Genomic DNA, 21,030 nt, shown 5'->3' with positions numbered 1-21,030 from the left:
AACTCTGGGAGTGGGTTCACAAGTCTGGATTTTAACAGGCCATCTAGGGGATTCTGATGCAAGCTATAATCTGAGGACCACTGCTGGAGAGGCTGCAATGTTTTCCAAATGAATTTGGCAATAAAAGAAACCCCCTTTAAAGGAAATACTACTTTAAGATTTGTTAACTTACGTCTGTATTTTATGATCCCTTTTGAACAAAAAACTGCTACTTTAGCAAATATAATTTTTAAAAAATGTCCAGGTTTGCCTAACTTTTAGGTGGGAATGATTTCCCTCTACATTTTCCCCAGGAAATTTTATCTTCCCATGGGACCCACCTCTGATTTTAGAGCAGAATTCAATAGAGATAAATAGCATTGAAATACAGACATTACAGGCATCAGTTTAAATAAGGAGGAAATGAGTTTAAAAATTTCCAAGAAGATCCGAGGGCTTGGACAGCATTTGTAAAGTCAAGAGGGGAGAATCCTGTCTTCTACGAGTGCTTTGGTGACGTGGAGCCAACCTGTTACTGAGCTGGGGTGGCAGCAAGAGGACGTGGGGGCTTCTTCCCACACAAAACTCATGGTTTGGGCCTCCAAAGTCATGAGAATGAGCTCCCCCCGGGCTCCCTCCTCTCTGTGCCTTCATCTCCCATCTCTTGCTCCCTCCCAGCCTCCGAGGGTCCCACCCACCTCCCTCTTCCTCCACAGGAACTCCGCCCCATCCATCATCAGCCCATCTTTTCTCTTCAGCCTCCTGCTCTACATCTCAGGGTCCTGCTCTTCCCTTGTGTTCACTGCCAGCTCTTTCTAGGAGCCGCCATGTACGTCATTTCGTCTGACCTCAAACAAGCAGTGGGTGGCCAGTCTGGGGGGCTGGGAGCGGAGCATGGAGGCGCTACTGCCTTCAGACCACACACCTCTCCCTGAGCCCCCCAACAAAGCCTCTGTCTGAACCTCGACTCCCTCTCCCCTGTCCCTTGCATGGCTCTCAATGGTCCCTGAGGCCCCTCTACTTAGCCCTGAGCCTGCATGTCCCTCTCCCGCTTTGCCACCAGAGGCTGCATCGGGCTCTCAACTTCAATGTGCCCCCAAACTGGACTCATCTCCGCCACCCCCACCCCTTCTGGTGCAGCTTTCCATGTTAACAGCCACCCCCGTTTCCCTACAAGCCAGACGTACAACAGCAAGGATGTCCTGGGTTCTCCGCTCAGCCTCTCCCTATTTTGACCCTAATTCCAACCAGATCCCAGGGCCATCCACACCACGTCACAAAGTCCTTCCTCCTATCCCGTTCCCTGTCTTTGTTCAGCCTCCTCCTCACCCCTGGGCACTCTCCTCTGACCCCCAAAAACGGCCAGGTCAAGCCTCTGCAATGCGGCTGACCTCTCTCTCCCCGCTTTTCACTGAACACTGCAAATCCAGACCCCAGCAAGAAGGAAGCCTCTTCAAAGAGCTGCCCTGACCCGATCGCATCTGATGGAGAAACGCGCGGTGGGTGAGGGCCCGAGTACCCTGGTCTAGCCCGACCCTGGCCACCTCTCCCAGTTCACCCCACTTCTGCATTGTTCTGCTCTACTGGGAAGGAAGCGCTTTCTCAATTCCCTTTAAAGAGGACGTTCCCCGACCAGCCCAGCCACCTCCTGCCATCAGAGCTCCAGGCTGCAGATGGTGAGTGATGAGTAAACCAATCAGTTGCTCCTCCTCTGATGCCACCAGAAAATTTCACAACCTACTTGGTTCTGCGAGCAGGTCCAGCCACACCCAACCTTTGTGTGTGATGCTCTCTCCATCAGAGCATCCTTACCCCACTTTTCCAGGTCCCTACTTGTGTCTGTCTGGCCAGTTGCAAGGTCAGTTGCCCTTCTGCTGGGAAGCCTTCCTGGACCCAATACAGAGATAACCCCAGACAGAGTGAGGATCCTTCTGTAAGCCTGCACTCCTATGAAGGAGCAAGTGCAAGCAAGCAAAGGCGCCCCTGAGTGGCCAGCTGGGTCACACCCTATTCATTCTGACAGTTTCCCGGCTGGCTTGACCCCATCACCAGAAACAGATGAAGACTAATGCTGTCCTTAGGGAGAATCTTCTCTGTGCAGGGCTGACATATGTGGTCCCTTAATATTCTCACAACAACCTGAGTAGGGGGTATGGTCTCATTTTTCAGATGAAGACATGAGGGCTCAGAGAAGTTAGACAGCTTCCCTAAGATCACCCACCACCAGCCCAGAGCCCTCTCCTGTGCACCCCTCATCTCCCGGTGGGGAGGTGGGGGTGGGGTCCCTCTGAGCAGCTTTCCTGAGCTCCAGTCCCTTTGACTTAAGCTGCATCCCCCCTCAAATGCAAAGGCTGCATCTCTTCTCTGCTTCTTAGGACCTCATGGTCCTCAGATCCCCGTGCCAACAGAGCTGGTGCTCAGCCGACCACCCAAGCTGGGCTTTGCCAGGAGGGGCTGAGGGCCCATCTCAGGATTCCTTTGCTCGGTTCCTGCCAAACAGTCTGCAGCTCAGGGGGCCAAGTGATGTGGAAGATGGGGAGAAAGATGGGCTATGATGTCACTGGAGAAATGGTGGCTTGTGTGGCGCAGTACTGGGGAGCCCTGGAGGAGGCCTTACTCAGACCCAGGGGCTTCTAGGAGCTTCTGGGAGAAGGAGCACCTCACCCAAGTCCTGAAAAATCATGGGTTGGACTGGGCTAGGAAAAGAAGGGGAGAAAGGGCATTTGAGGCAGAGGAAACAGTGATGCCAAGACAAGGGGGCACGAGGAAGACCTGCAAACCAGTTCTGGATGCACACGGCTGCATGGTCCTGTGCATCAGGGACCCGAGGGAAGGCTGGGGAGCTGGACTCGGCCGCCTGTAGTTGGGGTCATCGCTGAAGGATTTTAGGTAGGAGAGTCAAACAATTGTATTTGCCTTGTGGAAGAAGCCTCCAACCAACTAGACACGCACTTGAGAATGACCTTCCAGTTGCCATGAGATGGAACGCGGGGAAGCAGGCAGAAAAATGTTCCTGGATGTCCCAAGGAGAGACAGTGGAGCTGGGAGAGGAGGATCTGCAACCTGAGACCCCAGGGGATGGCCATGACCCCACGGGCACCTGGGTGGAGGATGAGGCCAAGGGAGGCATCTCACCGGTGGTTTCAACCCTGGTTGGACATTGGAATCCCCCAGGGAGCTTTTAAAATATACACACGCCTGTGCTGCAGACGCTGGCTTAATAGCCTGGCTGGGGTGAGGCAGCGTGGAATCTTAACGTTAAATGTAGAGTTAGGATTGAGAACCGCTGCTCTCGGATGCTGTGAGCCATGATGGTGATATATGAGAAGTAACAGGTAATTGTGTGTGTGTATGTGTGTGTGTGTTTGTGTGTGTGTGTAGAGGGCCTGAGAGGTGGCAACAAAGAGGCCCCTGAAAGGCCAGCTGGGTCGCACCCTATTCATTCTGACAGTTTACTGGGCACCTATTCTGTGGTGGCTGCTGTGCTAGATGCCTGAGATACGAAGATGACAATGACCTTAAGAAACACGAAGCAGACATGAGAAAGGCACAGCCTAGTTATCACTCCACCATCTCTTCACCCTCCCACCCCCATCCCTCCACCATTGTCCATCCATCCATCCATTCATCTCTCCACCCATCCCTCCATCTACCCATTCATCTCTCCACCCATCCCTCCATCCACCCATTCATCTCTCCATCCCTCCCTCCAACCACCCGTTCATCTCTCCACCCATCCCTCCATCCACCCGTTCATCTCTCCACCCATCCCTCCATCCATCCATCCATCCCTCCATCATAAGCAAGCAGAGGTGGCATCACTCCCCAAAGCAGTCTTATTGTCTCCTCTGAGATAACATCTCCTCCTCATTGTCTCTCTATCCTTATCGTCTTCTCTCCAAACTGCCCCTTTCACCACGGCCTTCTTGTTCCATCCTGGTCTGGGCTCTGCTCTACTAAAGCCACAAGCCTTTGACTCAGTTAACACCCACCCCCGCGTGGGAAGTGAGACACTGAATCGCCCTGATGTTTCCAGGGACCAGAGGTTGGGTACTGCTGCATCACTCATCCAGTGGTTTGGTTTTAATTGTTCTCTCCAGGCGATCCCAGTTGTAATAGGGGGGAAAAAATCCCCCGCGTTGGACCCAAAGAGACCTAGATTCAAATCCTGGTTTTGCCCATTTCTGCCTAACTGACTTGAGGCAAATTCCTTGACCTCGACCCTGAGGCACCCAAATTTAGTCACCTGGAAATGATCCAGAACAGTCCCTACTTCCCTTGCTGGGAAGGTTCTCTGCAGAAAGCACCCACACTTACAGAATGGCCCTTAGCAGAAGCTGGATAAGCATCAGGCCTTACCACTGCCCGCCTCCCACTGAGACGCAGATGCAGGGAGACAATGGCATCTGGTTTTTCCGATGTGAAGGGATTCCCTGCCTTCTTGAGGGGAGCAGCTCTGCACCTGAGCAAACGCTGCCATAAAAACTGGCTGGGTTAGTGCTTATCTACCTGTCTCCCTCCTGGTGACGCCCACACAAGGCCAGGGCCCACCCTGGGGGGCTCTCACTCTGGCCATGGGTGGGGGCCTGACACGCCGAGGAACTGAAGCTCCTTGGGGCAGTCTACGCTTGGTCATGTGGCAGAACCACAGATTTAGGGTTTGCCAGATTTGCATGATTGTGAGAATTCCCTAAAGCGTTCAGTGTACAGATTCAAAGGCTCCTCCACCAGCCCCAGGGCGTGGCTGGGCTCCACGTTGGTAACAAGCACCCAGGGCATCTTTGAAAACCATGCAGTAATTTAACCACCAATTAGAAGTACAGAGCAAGGGTCTCTGCCATTTCTCAGCAGGGGCTGCTGGACAAGGTATTTGACTTCCTTTTTTCCCAGAATCCTCCACTGCCGATAGGGACAGAAACCGTGCCTGCCTCCCAAGATTGTCGTGACAGATGGACAGGGATGAGTGTGAGCGACCAGCACAGGCCTGTTGCCATGACTACTGCAGCACCCTGCCAGCTAGGCGACAGCCTGGACACTGCCTTCCCTTGAATTGGCCGGAGGGAGGATAAGCCGTGGGTGGAGGTGGGGTATCCCCTGTAAACACCTCCACTCTGGGCTGAGAACATAGCTGTGTTTGGTACGTGGAGTCCTCCAGACTGTAACATTGTTTAGATGCAGGTTCCCCTGCGGCTGCGCATTTAGGATCCATGCTGCGGCCAAGATACAAACGATTTGGGAAGAGTTGCCCAGTGGAGCTAGTCCTCCGAGCCCCAGGCTCCCCGAGGAGAGGAGTGAGGGTCCCACCTCCGGCCCCAGGCGCTGAGTTCACTCGCACTTACGCTTTGGAGTAGTTCAGAACGAAGTCCACTCCTTTCTCACTATCGAACTGGATATCTCGGGGTAAATCCCTGTGGCATTTGGCGTCGATACTCAGCGGGAAACCAGGGTTCCATTCCATCCATCTGAGTATGAAAAAGAAGAAAACTGGGTGAAATGCGTGGCCCTGGAGTTGGCCCCTCAGGCTGAAAGTTGCCCGTGTGGTCACCGCGTTGTAACCGAGTGTGTGTCCAGCAAGGTACTGGGATGCCTCCCAAAGCCTGGGGGCACCCCACTTTGCTGTGCCCTGAGCATTGCAGCGGGCAGACCGAGACCCCTTAACTTGAGGCCGGGCTTCTGGCAGGGGGATGGTGAACGGTAGGCATGCACCGGTGCGAGCAGACAGCATCACAAGACCCCATTTATTTGAGGTGTCGTGCAAGGTCAATGTCTCCCCAGCACAGATCTGCCTTGCCAATTACTGGAGATAGAAGTGGTTGAGGCTGCCCCACCACACCTGACCGGGACATGCAACCTCCCACCAGCTGTCAGCACCCTTGCATTGTGTGTAGTGGACTGGGGGTGGGGGTGGGGGGGTGTGTACAGTGCGCATGCGCTCCCACAGGGCGCGCAAGGCCCCAGGGCAGTTGGGCGGGGACCTCCAGGCACAGACCGCTGCCAATTGCCGGTTTAGAAGTCGTTACAATCAAGATAGCTCCCATCAAAGACAGGCAGTGCACTCTCTGGCCAAAATGTTTAGAGCCTGGAGTCCTGGAAACTTATCCTGCTTCGCTGGGCATTTACGGCTTTGTTTGTTTGTTTTCACTTTTTTTATTTACTGCCAAACCCAACCAAACCAAAACCCTGTTTGTTTCTTTAGGGCAGGGAGAATGATCTTATATTTGTTTAAAAATGAAAATTTACATTCAGGGATTTCAGCTTTTCCATTTGTATTCGTAGTTCTCTGTCCTTTTTCATCTCTTATGGGAGGGAAGTGAAACACGAAGAGTTGAGATCATTAAAAAGTCTTGAGGACCTTTAATACCATCTTGCGCTTTTCCCGTCACAAGAATTCCCACTGTTTTTCGAGGTGTCCTGTTGGCCCAGTAAGCCTTTCCTTAGGATCATTAAAGGTGAACAGGACCTGGATATGATCACCTTTAGAGCAAACGCATTCTGAAAAGCGTTTTCTATTGTATAGCATCTTACATTCCTCACTGTTGGTTTAGTTACGATGCTCTTTTTTCCTACACACTAAGAAAATGTTCTATTTTTGTTGATTGTATTAACATCAATGTTGGAACATTAACAAGGATAAAAATGTGGATGGACGCACAAATATCAACTATTTATTGATTGTTTTCCCTTTGTTTTAGAAAACAATTCCAGGCATCTCCAACAGATGTCTAAAATCAAGGCAGTCATCTGCGAGCCCCACTAGTATTAACTGTCAGTTAACTATCATTAGTCAAATCAATTTTTTTTAATCTTTTTCTTTTGTACTTTTTTCCCCCTTAACAGAGGCACTGGGGCACTGGGGATTGAACCCAGGACCTCATGCATGCCAAGCATGCACTCCACCACTGAGCTATACCCCTCCCTCAATCAATTTAAATATTACTAACCATTTTCTCCTTGCCACTGGGAAGCCCAGGGGCTGTAATGAATTTTAAGAGCTGAACGGAGCTGGATTTTTTTCAGTGTGTAAACCTGAGCCCAGGGAGGAAAGCTGTGCCAGCGAACGCGTGCACATTTTCTTAAGCGGAGAGTTTACTTGGAGCACCTTTCTTCCACCTTCCTGCCAATCCCCCAGCCTCCTGAGGGTGGTAGCACCTATGAGCGTTAAGTGGCTGGCCTCGGGTGCTCAGGAGATGGTGGCCTCTCAGCGCGTGGGGACAGTATAGTTTGCCAGCTGGCTTATCACTGGCACCTGAAACCACACACCTATGTCCTTTCCCCTGCAGGCACTGTTGCCTGAGAGACCAGACAGGCTGACCTACACAGGGGCCAGAGGTCTTCACACCCACTGATAAATAAACAAAGAAAAAAATCACACTCTCTTGGGGAAGACCAATTTGAACAGCCAGGTAGCAGGAAGGAAGCAGAAAAGGCATTTAATTTCTTAAAAAAAAAGAAAAAAGAGAGAGAGAGAGAAGTCTTAGGGAGATGCAATTGGAATGTAAAAAGACTTTGCAAACACAAAACATGATTTCTGAACTGAAAATTCCAGAGAAAAATGGAAAAAGAGCATAACAGTTACTGTGAGATCTGACTGGTCTCTTGGAACAAAATTTATTCATTTCATAACTAATTACTGAGCACCTGCTATGTGCCAGACACTGCCCTGGGGAAAATGGAAGAAAATGTAACACGAACACACAAAGAAATGGAAGCTACGGATGAAACCCTGGGAGACGCGAAAACAAAATTAAAGAAATAGAAAAAAACTTCCTTAGGCTGAAGGGACCTCAAGGTTCTGACTAAATCCTAGGCAGGAAAAAAGAAAAGAAAAAAGGCACTCCTAGATCTGTACTGGTTAAATTATAAAATGTCGAAGAGGAGAATGTGGGGGTGGGAGGGAAGCAGGGGGAACGGAAAGAGAGAAGGGCGGGGAGAGTCTCACAGAAACTCACAAGCTTCCGGGAAAAGAAAAATAACCAAACCATTATTAGGTTTCTCATTTGTCCTACTGAACACAGGGATAAAGAGCGTTTACAGACTTTTTTTCTTTTTTTAGACATTATTTAAGCATCTTGTATCAAGTCAAGGAATAAGTGAAGGCAAGAGAAATATTTTGGGGGCGGTGCACAGACAAGTACGGATTCAGGCATTGTATTATCCACATATGCTTTCTGAGGAACTTAGCAAGTTCAGGAAAACAAAAATGACATTAGAATGAACGAAGAAGTTTCTAAATATTGTGAACAGTGGTCATCAGAAAACAACAGCGAATACATTAAACAAACAAAAATATCAAGGGCATTTTCTCAAGTCAAGACCCAGAGAGGATGCTCATCCTTGTTACTGTTACTTGTTTGAGGAATAAGAAAAAATTAGCAGGGATGTAAATAATGTAACCTAAAAGACAAAAGCATCATCATTTACATAATATGATTTAATAACTAGGTAACTAAAAACACTCACTCAAAATAATTGGAGCCAACAAATAGTTTATTAAGGTATCAATACAAAGTAAATATTAAAAAACAAGAATTTATCTTTATTCCAGCAATACTTATTTCCAAATGGAAAAAAATATCCCACTTAAGAATGGTAAAAGCTATAGTTTCTCTTGGTATAAAGTCACTGGAAAGGTGAAAGAACTTCATGAAGAAAACTAAAAATCTTACTGAAAGACATCACATAAGATCTAAATTGGTGGAAAGATGGAATATCTCTAAGATGCCAGTTAGTACAGGACACATTTACATGTAACTCATAGCAATTCTCATCATGAAAAACTTGAAAAAGAACAGCGAGATAACGAAACTATTAGCATTTACTCGAAAGTTCTGATAACCAAAAGAAGGCACTGGGCCATGGAGTAGAAAAACAGACCCAAGAAAACATGTGAATATAATATAAAACTAGCTAATTTTTTATCCAGTGCGTCCTTTCTGTCAAATAGTAGGCTATGCGTTTTCATGGTTTAAACTGTTTCATTCTCTCAAGAAGCCCCATGAGATAGTACTATTATTTCCCCCATTTTACAGATGAGGGAATTGAGGCACAGAGAGATGAAACAACTTTCACAGGACTTGGAGTAAGTGGAAGTACACGGGAGCTGAGCCCAGGCACCAGCTTCAGGGCCCACGCACGTGGCTGCCGCCCAGCACCAGCTCTGTGTGCCCTGAGTGTCATCCTAAAGCAGTGGGAAGAAATGTACTATGTAATAAACGATACCAGGGATGTATCACTCAAATGTGGAATGTAAAAAAGAAAAAAAAAAAAAGAGGACACTCATGAACTCATCTACAAAACAGAAACAGATTCACAGACATAGTAAACAATCTTATGGTTACAGGGCGGGGGAAGAGGGTGGGAAGGGATAAATTGGGTGTTTTGAGATTTGCAAATGTTAGCCACTATGCATGAAAATAGATATAAAACAAATTCCTTCTGTATAGCACAGGAAACTATATTCAATATCTTGTAACAACCTTTAATGAAAAAGAATATGAAAATGAATATATGTATATATGCATGACTGGGGCATTATGCTGTATACCAGAAACTGACACATTGTAACTGACTATACTTCAATTAAATAAATAAGTAAATAAAAATTTAAAAAATACATGGCAAATGAATTAAAGGCCTAAAATTTAAAAATTATACAAATATTAGACAAAAATATGAGTATTTATGTAACACTGGGGTGAAGAGGGCCTTCTTAAGCAAAGCTGGAAACCCAAAAGTTATAAAGGAAGAAGAAAACATTCAGTAAAGGAAATAAAGACCTAAAATCTGTGACAAAAGTGATGAAGACAAATGATATACACTATAAATATATTATAGGGATATTACCCTAATATATAAAGAGTTCCTTTAGATTAATAAGTCTACAGAAAAATAAAGCATGTAAATAGGCAATTCAAAGACGAGGCAATGCAGAGAGGCTTACCTCAGCAGAGGTCAGGGGCATGCAGATTAAGACAGCCACAGGGTCTCACTTAAGGATTTCTGGATTGTCAAAAATTTAAAAGATCGATGTCTTCAGGTATTGGTGAAGATATGGACAAAAGTATATTTTCATATGGCCATTGGTGGGATCAAAAATTGCTATACAGCTTTGGGAAGGGAATTTTGTCAGTATTTCTTAAAATAAAAAATGCTGATTTGACCCAGCAATATGAGTTCTGGAAATGAATCTGACAGGAGTGAAAGCACCAGTACATCAGTTAGGGGGAGGGTACAGCTCAGTGGTAGAGTGCCTGCTTAGCATGTACGAGGTCCCGGGTTCACTCCCCAGCCCCTCTATTTAAATAAACAAACAAACAAACCTAATTACCTCACCTCCCACAAAGAAAACAAGAATCAAAGAGATTTTAAAAATTAAAAAAAAATTTTTTTTAAAGCATCAGTACATCAAGATGTTTGTACAAGGTTCTTTCTTGCAGCACTGTTTTTAATACCAAAACCAAATACACAAATGGAAAACAAGCTAGATGTCTATTAACAGGAAGACAGTTGAATAAGTTCTGGTACTATCATGTTAAAGCAAGAAATACGTGGCATCTGAAGAAAGAGGGAAACCATGAGAGGCTACTTCACACACATTAGACTGGCAAGAAAGAATATGTTTCGAGGTGCAAGGTGGGTCAATGATGCTGCAGAGAAATAACAACTCAGGAACAGCTTCTAGGGCTGACATTGGCAGACTCCTTTGGAAAACAGTTAGCACTATGTAGAAAACAACGTGTGGTCTGTAACATTGTGTGTCTACTTCTAGGGATGTTCCCTAGAGTCACTGGTATTTCACAAGAGCACCAGGAGACCAGATGTAGGAGGAAGCTTGTGGCAGTGCCACATGTAACAGACAAAAATTAAAGCCCCGCCCACACATCCACCAGCAGGGGAGCCTGTGAACACGGTGGTTTATGCACACAATATACAGAAGCTGAAATGAAAGGACGGCATCTATCTGTGTCAACTGGATGCTCTTCAAAACAGAATGATGAGTGAAAAAAACAGTAAGCCAAAGAATGATTAGATTAAATGATGTAGATTAACCCCACCAGACTATCCATTCTGTGCATGCATGTGTGTGTCTGTGTGTACTGCACAGGTATACGCAGTCACAGTGAGGGAACACGGGTACTGGGTTATGACCTGTGTTGGCTTCTCCATCTCCTTGCCTGGCTGGTTGAGTGATGAGGGCCAGCTGGACTTGCCCACGTCTGACATACTGGAGACTATTCTTAGTCCTTAATTTACATCCAAACTCTAATCTGGAAGCCTGAGCATTCCTGTGAAAGAGGAACTCTAAGAATATGCAGACGGTGCAAAGTTCAGTGTTTCCTGCATGGAAGCAGAGGAGGAGGTCTGAAAAGGGCAGATGAGTACAAGGAGGAAGGAAAAAATGACGCTTAGATCTAAGAAAGGGACAGACTATCTCACCAGAAAACCCTCTGCCCTATCTCCCTAGACCCTGCCAAAAGCCCCATCCGTGTAGAACAAACACACCACTGAATCCACGTCTCCATGGGAAAAGGGTGTTTCCCAAAGTGTGCTGCACAGAGCACTCATTCTGCAGGACTTTAAGAATCGTATATCAAATTCTCTTGGGAAACACTCGGTTAAAAAAATTACCTGGGGTCCATTACCCAGAACTTCAGAATCCTTACTGCTTATATGCATTGTGAACCTGCCTCTAGGAAGGGGATGTGATAAACAGTTTCACAAACTTGTTTTACCATGGGACCCTTTTTCTGGGGAGAAAGTTTTGAGACCAATGCTCCAGGACACACTTTGGAAAATACTGGGTTAAGACAAAATGCCTCTAAGACTGATTTTAATTTATCAGCCATTCACATCTTAGTCTGAATTAGTGTGGAACTATTAAGACTTGCTGTCCACTCTCTTAGCAGAACACAAACTAGCCTGATTCTCTGGTAGCTGTCTAACATCACCATAGTCTAGGACTCCTTCTTTTCACAAGGCCAGAAGCACATAGGGTACTCAGTGGAGGGGCTTTGCCACGGGTGGTTGAAGTAGGGAGGAAAGTCAAGGAGGGGACATATAAGCACCAACCCTTTAGGACTCTTGAACAACACCTTGTGCACTGACCCAGGTACTACAGTCTCCAAACACATCATATGGTGCCTGAGCTGAGAGCTTACCCACAAATATTCTACAACAAATTGCAAATTCATAGATCCTTAACATTCCCCAGTAGCATCAGATTAATCTCCCATACCTGCCACTAAAAACATAAAAGTTTCACTAAAAATTTTTATTGTGAAATAGGCTATGTAAATGTATGTATGCAATATATGTATATATGCACACACTCACACATGCAGAGAAGTGCACAAAACATCTGTACAATCAGCATCCAGATGAAAAATCAGAACATCACCAGTACCCTCAGTCCCCCTGCCCACTCAGCCTCCCTGATTATCTCACCTTTGTGATACTTACTTTCCCTTCTATTGTTTATTATCCCACTGCTACACAAGTTTGCCTAAACGATATAATTCCAAACTTTATGGACTGGCCAGACCCGGGTCTGACTTCAGTTCTTCAGCACCGGATTTGTGAGGTTCATCCGCGTTGCCCTGGGTCCCAGCAGTTCATTGCTCTTCCTTGCAGGGGAGATTTATGACAATTTATTTATCTGGTCTACTGTTGATGGATGTTGGGTGGCTTCCATTTTTGGGCTCTCATAAAATCACACCGTTGTGAATATCTCTGGACATGTATCCAGGTGCACAGGCACATGGATTTGGATCCAGGAGGAGAATTTCTGGGCCATTGATTAGAAGGTAACTTCAGTTTCACCAGATGTTGCAAAATTGTGTTCTACAGGGGTTGTCAGCAGTGCCTGAGCCTTCCCACCCCTCCACACCGTCTTTAACACTTGGGTATTGTTTTAATTTTTTTAAATTTTATTTTGTTGAGTTATAGTCAGGTTACAATGCTGTGTCAATTTCCCATATAGAGCACAATGTTTCAGTTATACATGAGCATACATATATGCATTGTCGCATTCTTTTTCACCATGAGCTACCACAAGATCTTGCATATATTTCCCTGTGCTATACACAGGTACTAAAATAGATAACACTCGGGTATTGTGATGTTGTTTCAGTTTAGCCCATCTAGGGTGTGTGTCGGGGGAGAGGGGGCATAGCAGCAGCAGCTCATATGAATGAGGCTGATGGAGGAGGGCACAACTCAGGGGTAGAGCACGTGCTTAGCAAGCACAAGGTCCTGGGTTCAATCCCCAGTACTGCCAGTAAAATAAATACATAAACTGAAGGAAGCTAAGCAGCTTTTTATACACTTGCTACTTGTATTTTGTGTGGTGACCGCAGTGCCCATTTTCCTACTGAATTGACAATCCTCATAGATTTTGTTTTTGTAGGGGTCCTTGATATATCATGAATAATAATTCCTGTCCGTCACTCTGTGAGCTGTCTTCTCACTCTCTCTGTGGTGCCTCGTAGCAAAGAGAAGTTCCTCATTTCGAGACAGGTGAGCTCACTCTTTTCCTTTATGATTAGTGTGCTCTGAGTCTTGTTTGAAAAATCTATTTATTTTCCTTGAGGTCATGATGAAGAATCTTCTATAAGGTTTTGCCTTTTGAATAGACACTTAAGTCTATTCAATCCAAAAATGAGTTTTCTCAGTGACATGAGGTAGAGTCCAATTGCTTCTTTTTTTTTTTCCTTCTCCACCTCCCCCACCCCACTTCTGTACTGGTGCGCAATAGCCCCGCACTGCTCACTGTCAGCACCTTCGTAATATATCAAGTGTCCACAGGTGTGTGGCTCTGTTTCCCATTTTTCATTCTGTTTTATAGAAATACAAATTTTGGAAGAAAAGGGGGACAGAGCTAAAGATAATTTTGAGGCTGGGCTGCAATCAGTGGTCTCAGTGGGGATTTCTCAACCACTGGGCAGCAGTAGGACCCTGAGAGTGGGGAGGGGAAAGATAAGGAACTAGGAGATGAGACATGCTTTTACAAATCAGAAAAGTTAAAAAAATAAAAGCTACTACCGGTCTATGGCAAGTACTAGCGAAATGGGTATCCAGCGCATGCATGTATCATGAAGACTGGTTAAAGATTTTTGAAGAGAAATTTGTCAATATATATAAATAACTTATGCTATTTGGTTTAGTAATTTCATTTCTGGGCATCTATCCTGAGGAAATACTTAATAATGCATAAAAAAATCTGCAAAAAGCTTTTCACATTGTTTATAAGAATAAAAAATTAGAAGCCTCCCAAATGTCCAGTCAGGCTGATGTTTAAGTAAACATTGTATGAATGTATTCATACAATTGCATTCATACAATGAAATTATATAAATTATATAAAATTGCGTAAAAACTGGAATACTGTTTGTAAAAATATGGGGACACAATTCTGCTATACGTCTAAGGGGGAAAATAGGAGGCTGTCAAGTTGTATATACAGTATAATCCCAAATATATTTAGTGAAAATGGATGGATTACAAGCATGTCTGCTTCCCCATTATTCCCCTTCTCTTGCTTTACTGGATTGAAAAAAAACCTGGCATATTTCATATTCCTCGTAAGAATCTGAACTGTAGAGGGACACGTGGGAAGTGTAACAGTCATCACTCCCCCAAAACTCCCTCTCTGCCCCCACAGCCCAAGCTGACTGTTACGCAGATTCCTTCTATTCCCTTCTCTTGGAAGGAATCTCAATCTCAAATGTCTCCAGGGGCCAGAGTAGATGAAAGATGCCTTATCAGGTCCTTGCTTATTTTTAAATGGGATTACTTATCTTTTATTTTTGAGTTTCAGGAGTTCTTTACATATTCTAGATTCCAGTCCCTTATCAGATATATGATTTACAAATATGATTTACCCCGTTCTGTGGGTTGTTTTACTTTCTTGATGGTATCTTTGAAGCACAGAAGTTTTACAATTTGATGCTGTCCATTTATCTATTTTTCTTTTGTGGTCACATCTAAAAATCCTTTCCCAAATTCAGGGTCATGAAAGTTTACCCATGTTTTTCTTCAAGGTTTGATAGTTTTAGCTTTTACATTTAGATATTTGATCCATTTTAAGTTAATTTATGTATGTGGTGTGAGGTAAGGGTTCAACTTCATTCTTTTGCATGTGGCTATTCAGTTGTCCCAATACCATTTATTGAAAAGACATTTTTACCCACTGAATTAATTGTCTTGCTGCCTCTGTTGAAAATTAATTGACCATAAGTGTAAGGGCTTATTTCTGGACTCTCAATTCTATCTCATTGGTCTATACATCTATCCTTATGCTAACACTACATTGTTTTGATTTCTACAGTGGGGTAGTACTTTGGATTTTAAGAAGTTGTGAAATCACCCAACTTTGTTTTTTTTTTTTTCAAGACGGTTTGACTATTCTGGATTCCTTGCATTTCCATATGAATTTTACAATCAGCTTGTCAATTTCTGCAAAAAAGTCAGCTAAGATTTTGATAAAGTTTGTGCTGAATTTGTACATCACTTTGGGGAGTAATGCCATTTAAACAATATTAAGTCCTTTGGTTCATGAACATGAAATGTCTTTCATCTTATCTAGATTTTCTTTACTTTCAATAATATTTTATAGTTTCCTTTGGTTAAGTCTTAAACTTATTTTGTTAAATTTATTTATAAATATTTTACTCCCTTTGATGTGATTGGAATTGTTTTCTTATTTTAATTTTCAGATTACTGATTGCTAGCATATAGAAAAACAAGTGAATTTTGTATATTGATCTTGTATGCTGCAACCTTGCTGGTTCATGATTTCCAAAGTTTTTTGGTAAATTCCTTAGGATTTTCTATATACAAGATCATGTCATCTGTGAATAGCAATGGTTTTACTTATTCTCTAATATGGATGTCTTTTTTCCCCTCTTGCCTAATTGCCCTGGCTAGAACCTCCAGTACAATGTTGAGTAGAAGTGGTAAAAGCCAACATACTTATCTTATGCCTGGATTTTAGGAGGAAAGCATGCAGTCTTTTCCCATTAAGTATGATGTTAACTGTGAGTTTTTTTGTAGATGTCCTTTATCAGGTTGAGGATGTCCCTTTCAATTCTTATTTTTTGAGTGTTTTGTTTTGTTTTTTTACCATGAAAGGGGGTAGGGTTCTGTCAAGTGCTCTCTCATGTGTCCGCTGAGATGATCATGTGGTTTTTAGTTGTTTGTTGATATAGCATATTACATTAATTGATTTTTGGATATTAAACCAACCTCGCATACTTGGGATAAATTCCACCTAGTCATATTGTATAATGCCTTTTATGTGCTGCTGGATTTTGTTTGCTAGTATTTTGTTGAAAATACTTGTATTTATATTCTTAACAGACACTGATGTATAGTTTTCTTACAACGTCTTTGGTTTTGGTATAATACTCATCTCATACAATGAATTGAGACATGTTCTCTCCTCTTCTATTTTTTGGAAGAGTTTATGCAGGATTGGTATTCATTTTTTAAGTGTTTAGTAGAATTCACCAATGAAGCCATGTGGGCTTGGGCTTTTCTTTGTAGAAAGTTCTAAAACTACCTTAAAACTGCTTTTAAGAAGTTTTAAAATTAATTTACGATTAGTATTCAACCTCTTTGCTTGTGATTGGTCTACTCAGATGATTTCTTCTTCAGTCAGTTTTGGCAGTTTCTGTCTTTCTAAGGAATTTGTCCATTTCATGTAAGTTATCTAACTGGTTGGTATACAGTCGTTCATACGATTCCATTTTACGCATTTTAATTTCTGTGAAGTTGGTACTGAGGTTGCCTCTAATTTCTAATTTTAACAATTTGAGACCTCTCTTTTTTCTTAGTCTGTTAGCTAAAGATGGGTCAGTTCTGTTGTAGAGTATGTATCATATTTACAATTGAATTATTATAAAAGACATAAGAAGTGAAGGGTAATCCCTATAAGGGGAAATGGGGGAACATCTAGATAAATTCAAGCTTTCGCTGCCCCATTCCTCTGAAATGCCAATATGGTTGATCTCAAGTTTTTTATAACTCCTTCACCATTTCTGCCTGGGGTGGTGTCAAGGTAGAGCTTGGGGACTGAGGAGCACCGGACAGACTTAGTGCCTTGGTCATCCCTTATTGGTGGTGATGGGTCATAACCTGGGGGCAGGGTTAGGCCCCTGAGACAGAAGAAACCATGGCCCCATGGCCAACTGGACTGATGTCATAACTCACCGGTACAGTTTTTGCCGTGTTTCCAGTTCTTTACGTCTGTGCTGCTTGAGGATGTGAATTTGGTCATCGCAGGCCAGCTTTGCTGTGAGGAAAGGACATGTGTGAGAAGAGCCTACAGAAGTCCAGTCACAGCATTCAGCATTCAGGTGTCCCTCCGACACCCTGCCTGTTCCAAGTGCTTTGCATGTATCTTCAAAGCCTCAGAACATTCCCCCATTTTATGGCAAGGAAATGGGAGCTTAGGGAGGTGGAAGAGATTAGCCCTTGAACTTTGCCCAAGGTCACACACCTAATTAATGGATTTTTTTTAAATTGTAGTTAAAAAAACAAACCATGAACTCTTCATGAATCTGCATGTCATCCTTGCGCTGGGGCCATACTAATCTCTATATCGTTCCAATTTTAGTAATATGTGCTGCGAGCACTAATGAGTGGATTTTCATCACAAGATGCAAATCCCATGCTCTTAGCCAACTCCCTTTATAAAAGCCGAATGCAATTCCTCCTTGTCCTGCCTGCTCACTTAGCAAGCCAGGGTGCGGGAGGGGGAGCTCTGCATCTCGGGGCTCTGAGAATCACATCCAGAGACATAAGCCAGGCTCGGTTCTCATCCCGCTTTCCGGGGGCAGGCCAACAATTCTCCTCCGCCTCTTCCTGGCAGGCACAGGGTGTGCCCATCTCTGGCCCTGCCCTGTGGATTTCTACCTTCAGGCTCTAACCTTCCGCTCTGCCCCAAGGGCACTGTCTCTGCTAAGAATCCTGGGGACCCTGGTGCAAAGCTGCCTTTCAGCTCAGAGGAAAGGCGTGTCATGGTCTTTGGCGGATTTCTTTAAACCTCTACAGAGTAGTTCACTCCTGCAATTCTCATGCAGAGCAGAACTGGCAGCTGACTGTGGGTTTTCATGCTGCCCGAGAGAGCAGTGGGGGCTCATGACTCTCGTGTGTCTAAGTCCAGTTGGTTGCTTCCTGGAGAAACGTGTGATGCAAGACTCAAGATGCTGGAACTGTCCAGTTTCCTGTGGTCCCGACACAGAGGCTTGAGGATGAAGCTCAATTCTAAAACAGCCTGTCTTGTCCTAGAGTGTGGGCTTAGGAAGAGACTTTCCTGGGTTTGGGCTTGGTCTGTTTCATTCAAGCTGTGTGATCTGGTGTAGGTTACCTAAACTTCCTCCCATGTAAAATGGAGATAAAGATGCCTCTTTCTAGGGCCATGGTGGGGATTTAGTGAGAGATTGCAGTAAATCTCTCACTAAATCCACACAGAGCTTGGAATCAGTAAGTGCCTAATAAATGGGAATAATGTTTATCACTGTGGTCCTTATACTCCTCATGGACCTGACCCTTCTCTTCCTCCCTCCAAGCTAGACTTCAAAGGTATTTCATCTCTCATTCCAGGAGTGGGGCAGGTAGCTAAGGGCAGGGTGACACTTCTCAGGACCTTTAGAGCAGGAGAGGTCAGATCATGATTACCCATGATTACCCTTTATGTTATTATTGAAGGTAAAGCCAGTGAACAGTCAACAGAGCCCTGATTAGCAGGATTCCAGAGCATCTCCTGCAAAGAGGGCCGATAAATGTGCTTCTCCACTTCTCTGTCCTGAAGGGCCAGGTTTTTTAATACCTTCATTCCTTTACAGGCTGACATGTTTGTAAAATACAATGGAAGTGAACTACTAGGGAAATGAAATTAAAAAACAAGCCAAAGACCTTCAAAATACAAGCCCAGCTTTGACCATCAGATGTACCCATCATAGAGGTATTCTGACAAGTTACTAGAAGTTTGTAAACCTGTGCTCAGTCTCTGTACTCACTTCATCGCAGACCAGCACCCAACGGTTCTGAGCCACACTTAGGGCTCTCTGCCCCACTGTACTCTGGCTGAGGCAGCTCCAGTTCCAGGCTTGGAACTGGGACCCAAAGAGGAAGATTAACGGAACACGGCTGCATTCTCCCATGGGGATGGAAAGCCAACCAGCAGGGGAAGCTTGAGGCCACTGAAGGCAAGGTGAGTCTTAACTGTAACAAGAAATCTCATTGGTTGGAGGAGGCACGTTCATCACCTCTAACCCACCTCAAAGAACCCGCCTACTTCTCAGGCGCCCTGCCCTGAGGAATTGAATGAATAGTTCAGAACACGTAGAACTGTAACGTGGCAAGTTCCAAAAGGCAGACAGCTTCCTGATGGTGCTGGAACATTCTACCCTGGTGACTAATAGAACTTCTGGAATGTGGCAGGTGACTGACTGCAGCAGGGTTCAGGGAGGCAGATTCCAAAAGACTGATATGAGTGCCTTGATGAGGCTGTTCCTTTATATAGATGCCTGGGGTCCCTGGGATCAGGGTGACGGCCCACTGACTTTTATGGTCATCCCCAGTGCAGTGGTGAAATAGTAGATTTCAGAGGTTACCATGTGGTGAGTGAGTAAATTGCCTGTGGGCTGGGCCCCCTCATTTCCAGGTTGTCTGAGGATTCGTTATTGTGTCCACGTGGGGGACTAAAGATGGCCACAAATTCCCTGCCATCCTTCCACTGAGAGGTGGTCTCTGTCCTCCTTGGGTCTGGTGGGCTCTGTGACTGCTTGGACCAACAGAATATGGTAGAAAGTCACACTGTGCCAGCTTCCAGGCCAGGCGTGAAGAAGTGGCAGCTTCCATTTCCTGTCTCTCAGAATACTTCCTCTTGGAAGTCAGCCGTCACATAAGAAGTGCAGCTCCCCTGGGACCACCAAGCTGTGAGAAGCCCAGGCTCCCTGGGGAGGCCTTAAAAACGACACACTATGTGGACTGACAGAGACCACAGAGCCCTGAGGTGCTACCCACGTGAGAGAAGAATCATCTTAGAAGGGAAAACTCTAGCCCTTTCCCCCTCAGCCGATGCCCCGTGGCTCCCAGAGGAACCGCCCAGCTGAGCCTTTCCCCAAATCCAGACCCCTAAGAACACGAGCAAAACAAAATGGCTGTTTAAAGCCACTGAGATTGTTACACAGCAGCCGACAAGTGGAATGTGCTGGATGGCTTCCATGTGCCCCTCCAGATCCACCCTTCACCTTGTCCTGTTCCTAAAAGTCCCTGATCGTCAGGCAATTCACATTGGGTTCAGCCACTAGGAACCCTGCCTAGCAAGTGGAGGGCATCGGAGAGTGAGGAAAGGACATTTATATTTATTCCTGGCCTCTCTGCAGTGTCCCCCCAGGCTGTCTGCATCTCTACAGCGGGCCACAGCCCCTCCCGAGGGAGCTCTGGCTCCAGGACACTCCCCTTCTGGATTAATCTGGCATTCTTTCTCTGCCCCGACCCCACCAGGACCAGCCGTGCTCACGGCCCTGCACACTGACCTACATCTTCTGAATATCCCAATTTGAATGTGCTGCATGCTTTCGGCAGGGAGAGATTTGGGGTCTGCGGGAAGAAGGACTGCACAACAGAGACCCTGGCTGGGAGCTGGGCAGGAGGAAGATGTGGAGCTTGTGTTTTCACAAAAAGAGAAATACCCTGCCTGCCACCTTTTACATTCTGGCCACCGCAAGACAATGGTGCATTTGGTCATCTTTTCCCTGCCAGAAGGACAAGGGATAAAAATCCTTTCAGCCCCAATCATTTAGTTTGGAAATATTCTTTGAATTGTGTTTCTTAAGTTAAATTCCATATCAGAGACAGTGGGATGTGGCCTGATCGTTTAAGAACACCAGGCAGAGAAGAGTTTTTTCCTTTTGGTTTTGGTTTTCTTGGCTAAAAAAATAGGGGTAATAATCATACTTGTTTTATCTGCTCTTCTGAAGTTCTGGGAAGAGCCAATGAACTAGTGATGGGAGATGCCCTGTTACCTAGGAATTTACACGGGGC

The 21,030-nt window shown here is 45.0% G+C and overlaps 1 protein-coding gene and 1 pseudogene across 2 annotated transcripts in view; both read right to left on the bottom strand.

Annotated features, from left to right (window-relative positions):
- The window catches only part of ALOX5 (arachidonate 5-lipoxygenase), a 48,306-nt gene that overhangs the window by 18,879 nt on the left and 8,397 nt on the right, over positions 1-21,030 (bottom strand). For both annotated transcript variants that reach the window (XM_010985291.3, XM_064487931.1), the window contains exons 3-4: positions 17,188-17,269; positions 5,319-5,441 (exon numbers count right to left, since the gene is read on the bottom strand). In XM_010985291.3, coding sequence (XP_010983593.3) covers positions 5,319-5,441; positions 17,188-17,269 — 205 coding nt within the window. The remainder of the gene's footprint in view (positions 1-5,318; positions 5,442-17,187; positions 17,270-21,030) is intronic.
- LOC116156181 (U6 spliceosomal RNA) lies at positions 17,514-17,612 on the bottom strand (annotated as a pseudogene).

This window comes from Camelus dromedarius, chromosome 8, assembly GCF_036321535.1.
Source record: "Camelus dromedarius isolate mCamDro1 chromosome 8, mCamDro1.pat, whole genome shotgun sequence".
NCBI classification, from domain to species: domain Eukaryota; kingdom Metazoa; phylum Chordata; class Mammalia; order Artiodactyla; family Camelidae; genus Camelus; species Camelus dromedarius.
The sequence above is the reverse complement of the archived record's forward strand: the minus strand, read 5'-3'. Positions and strand labels throughout refer to the sequence as shown.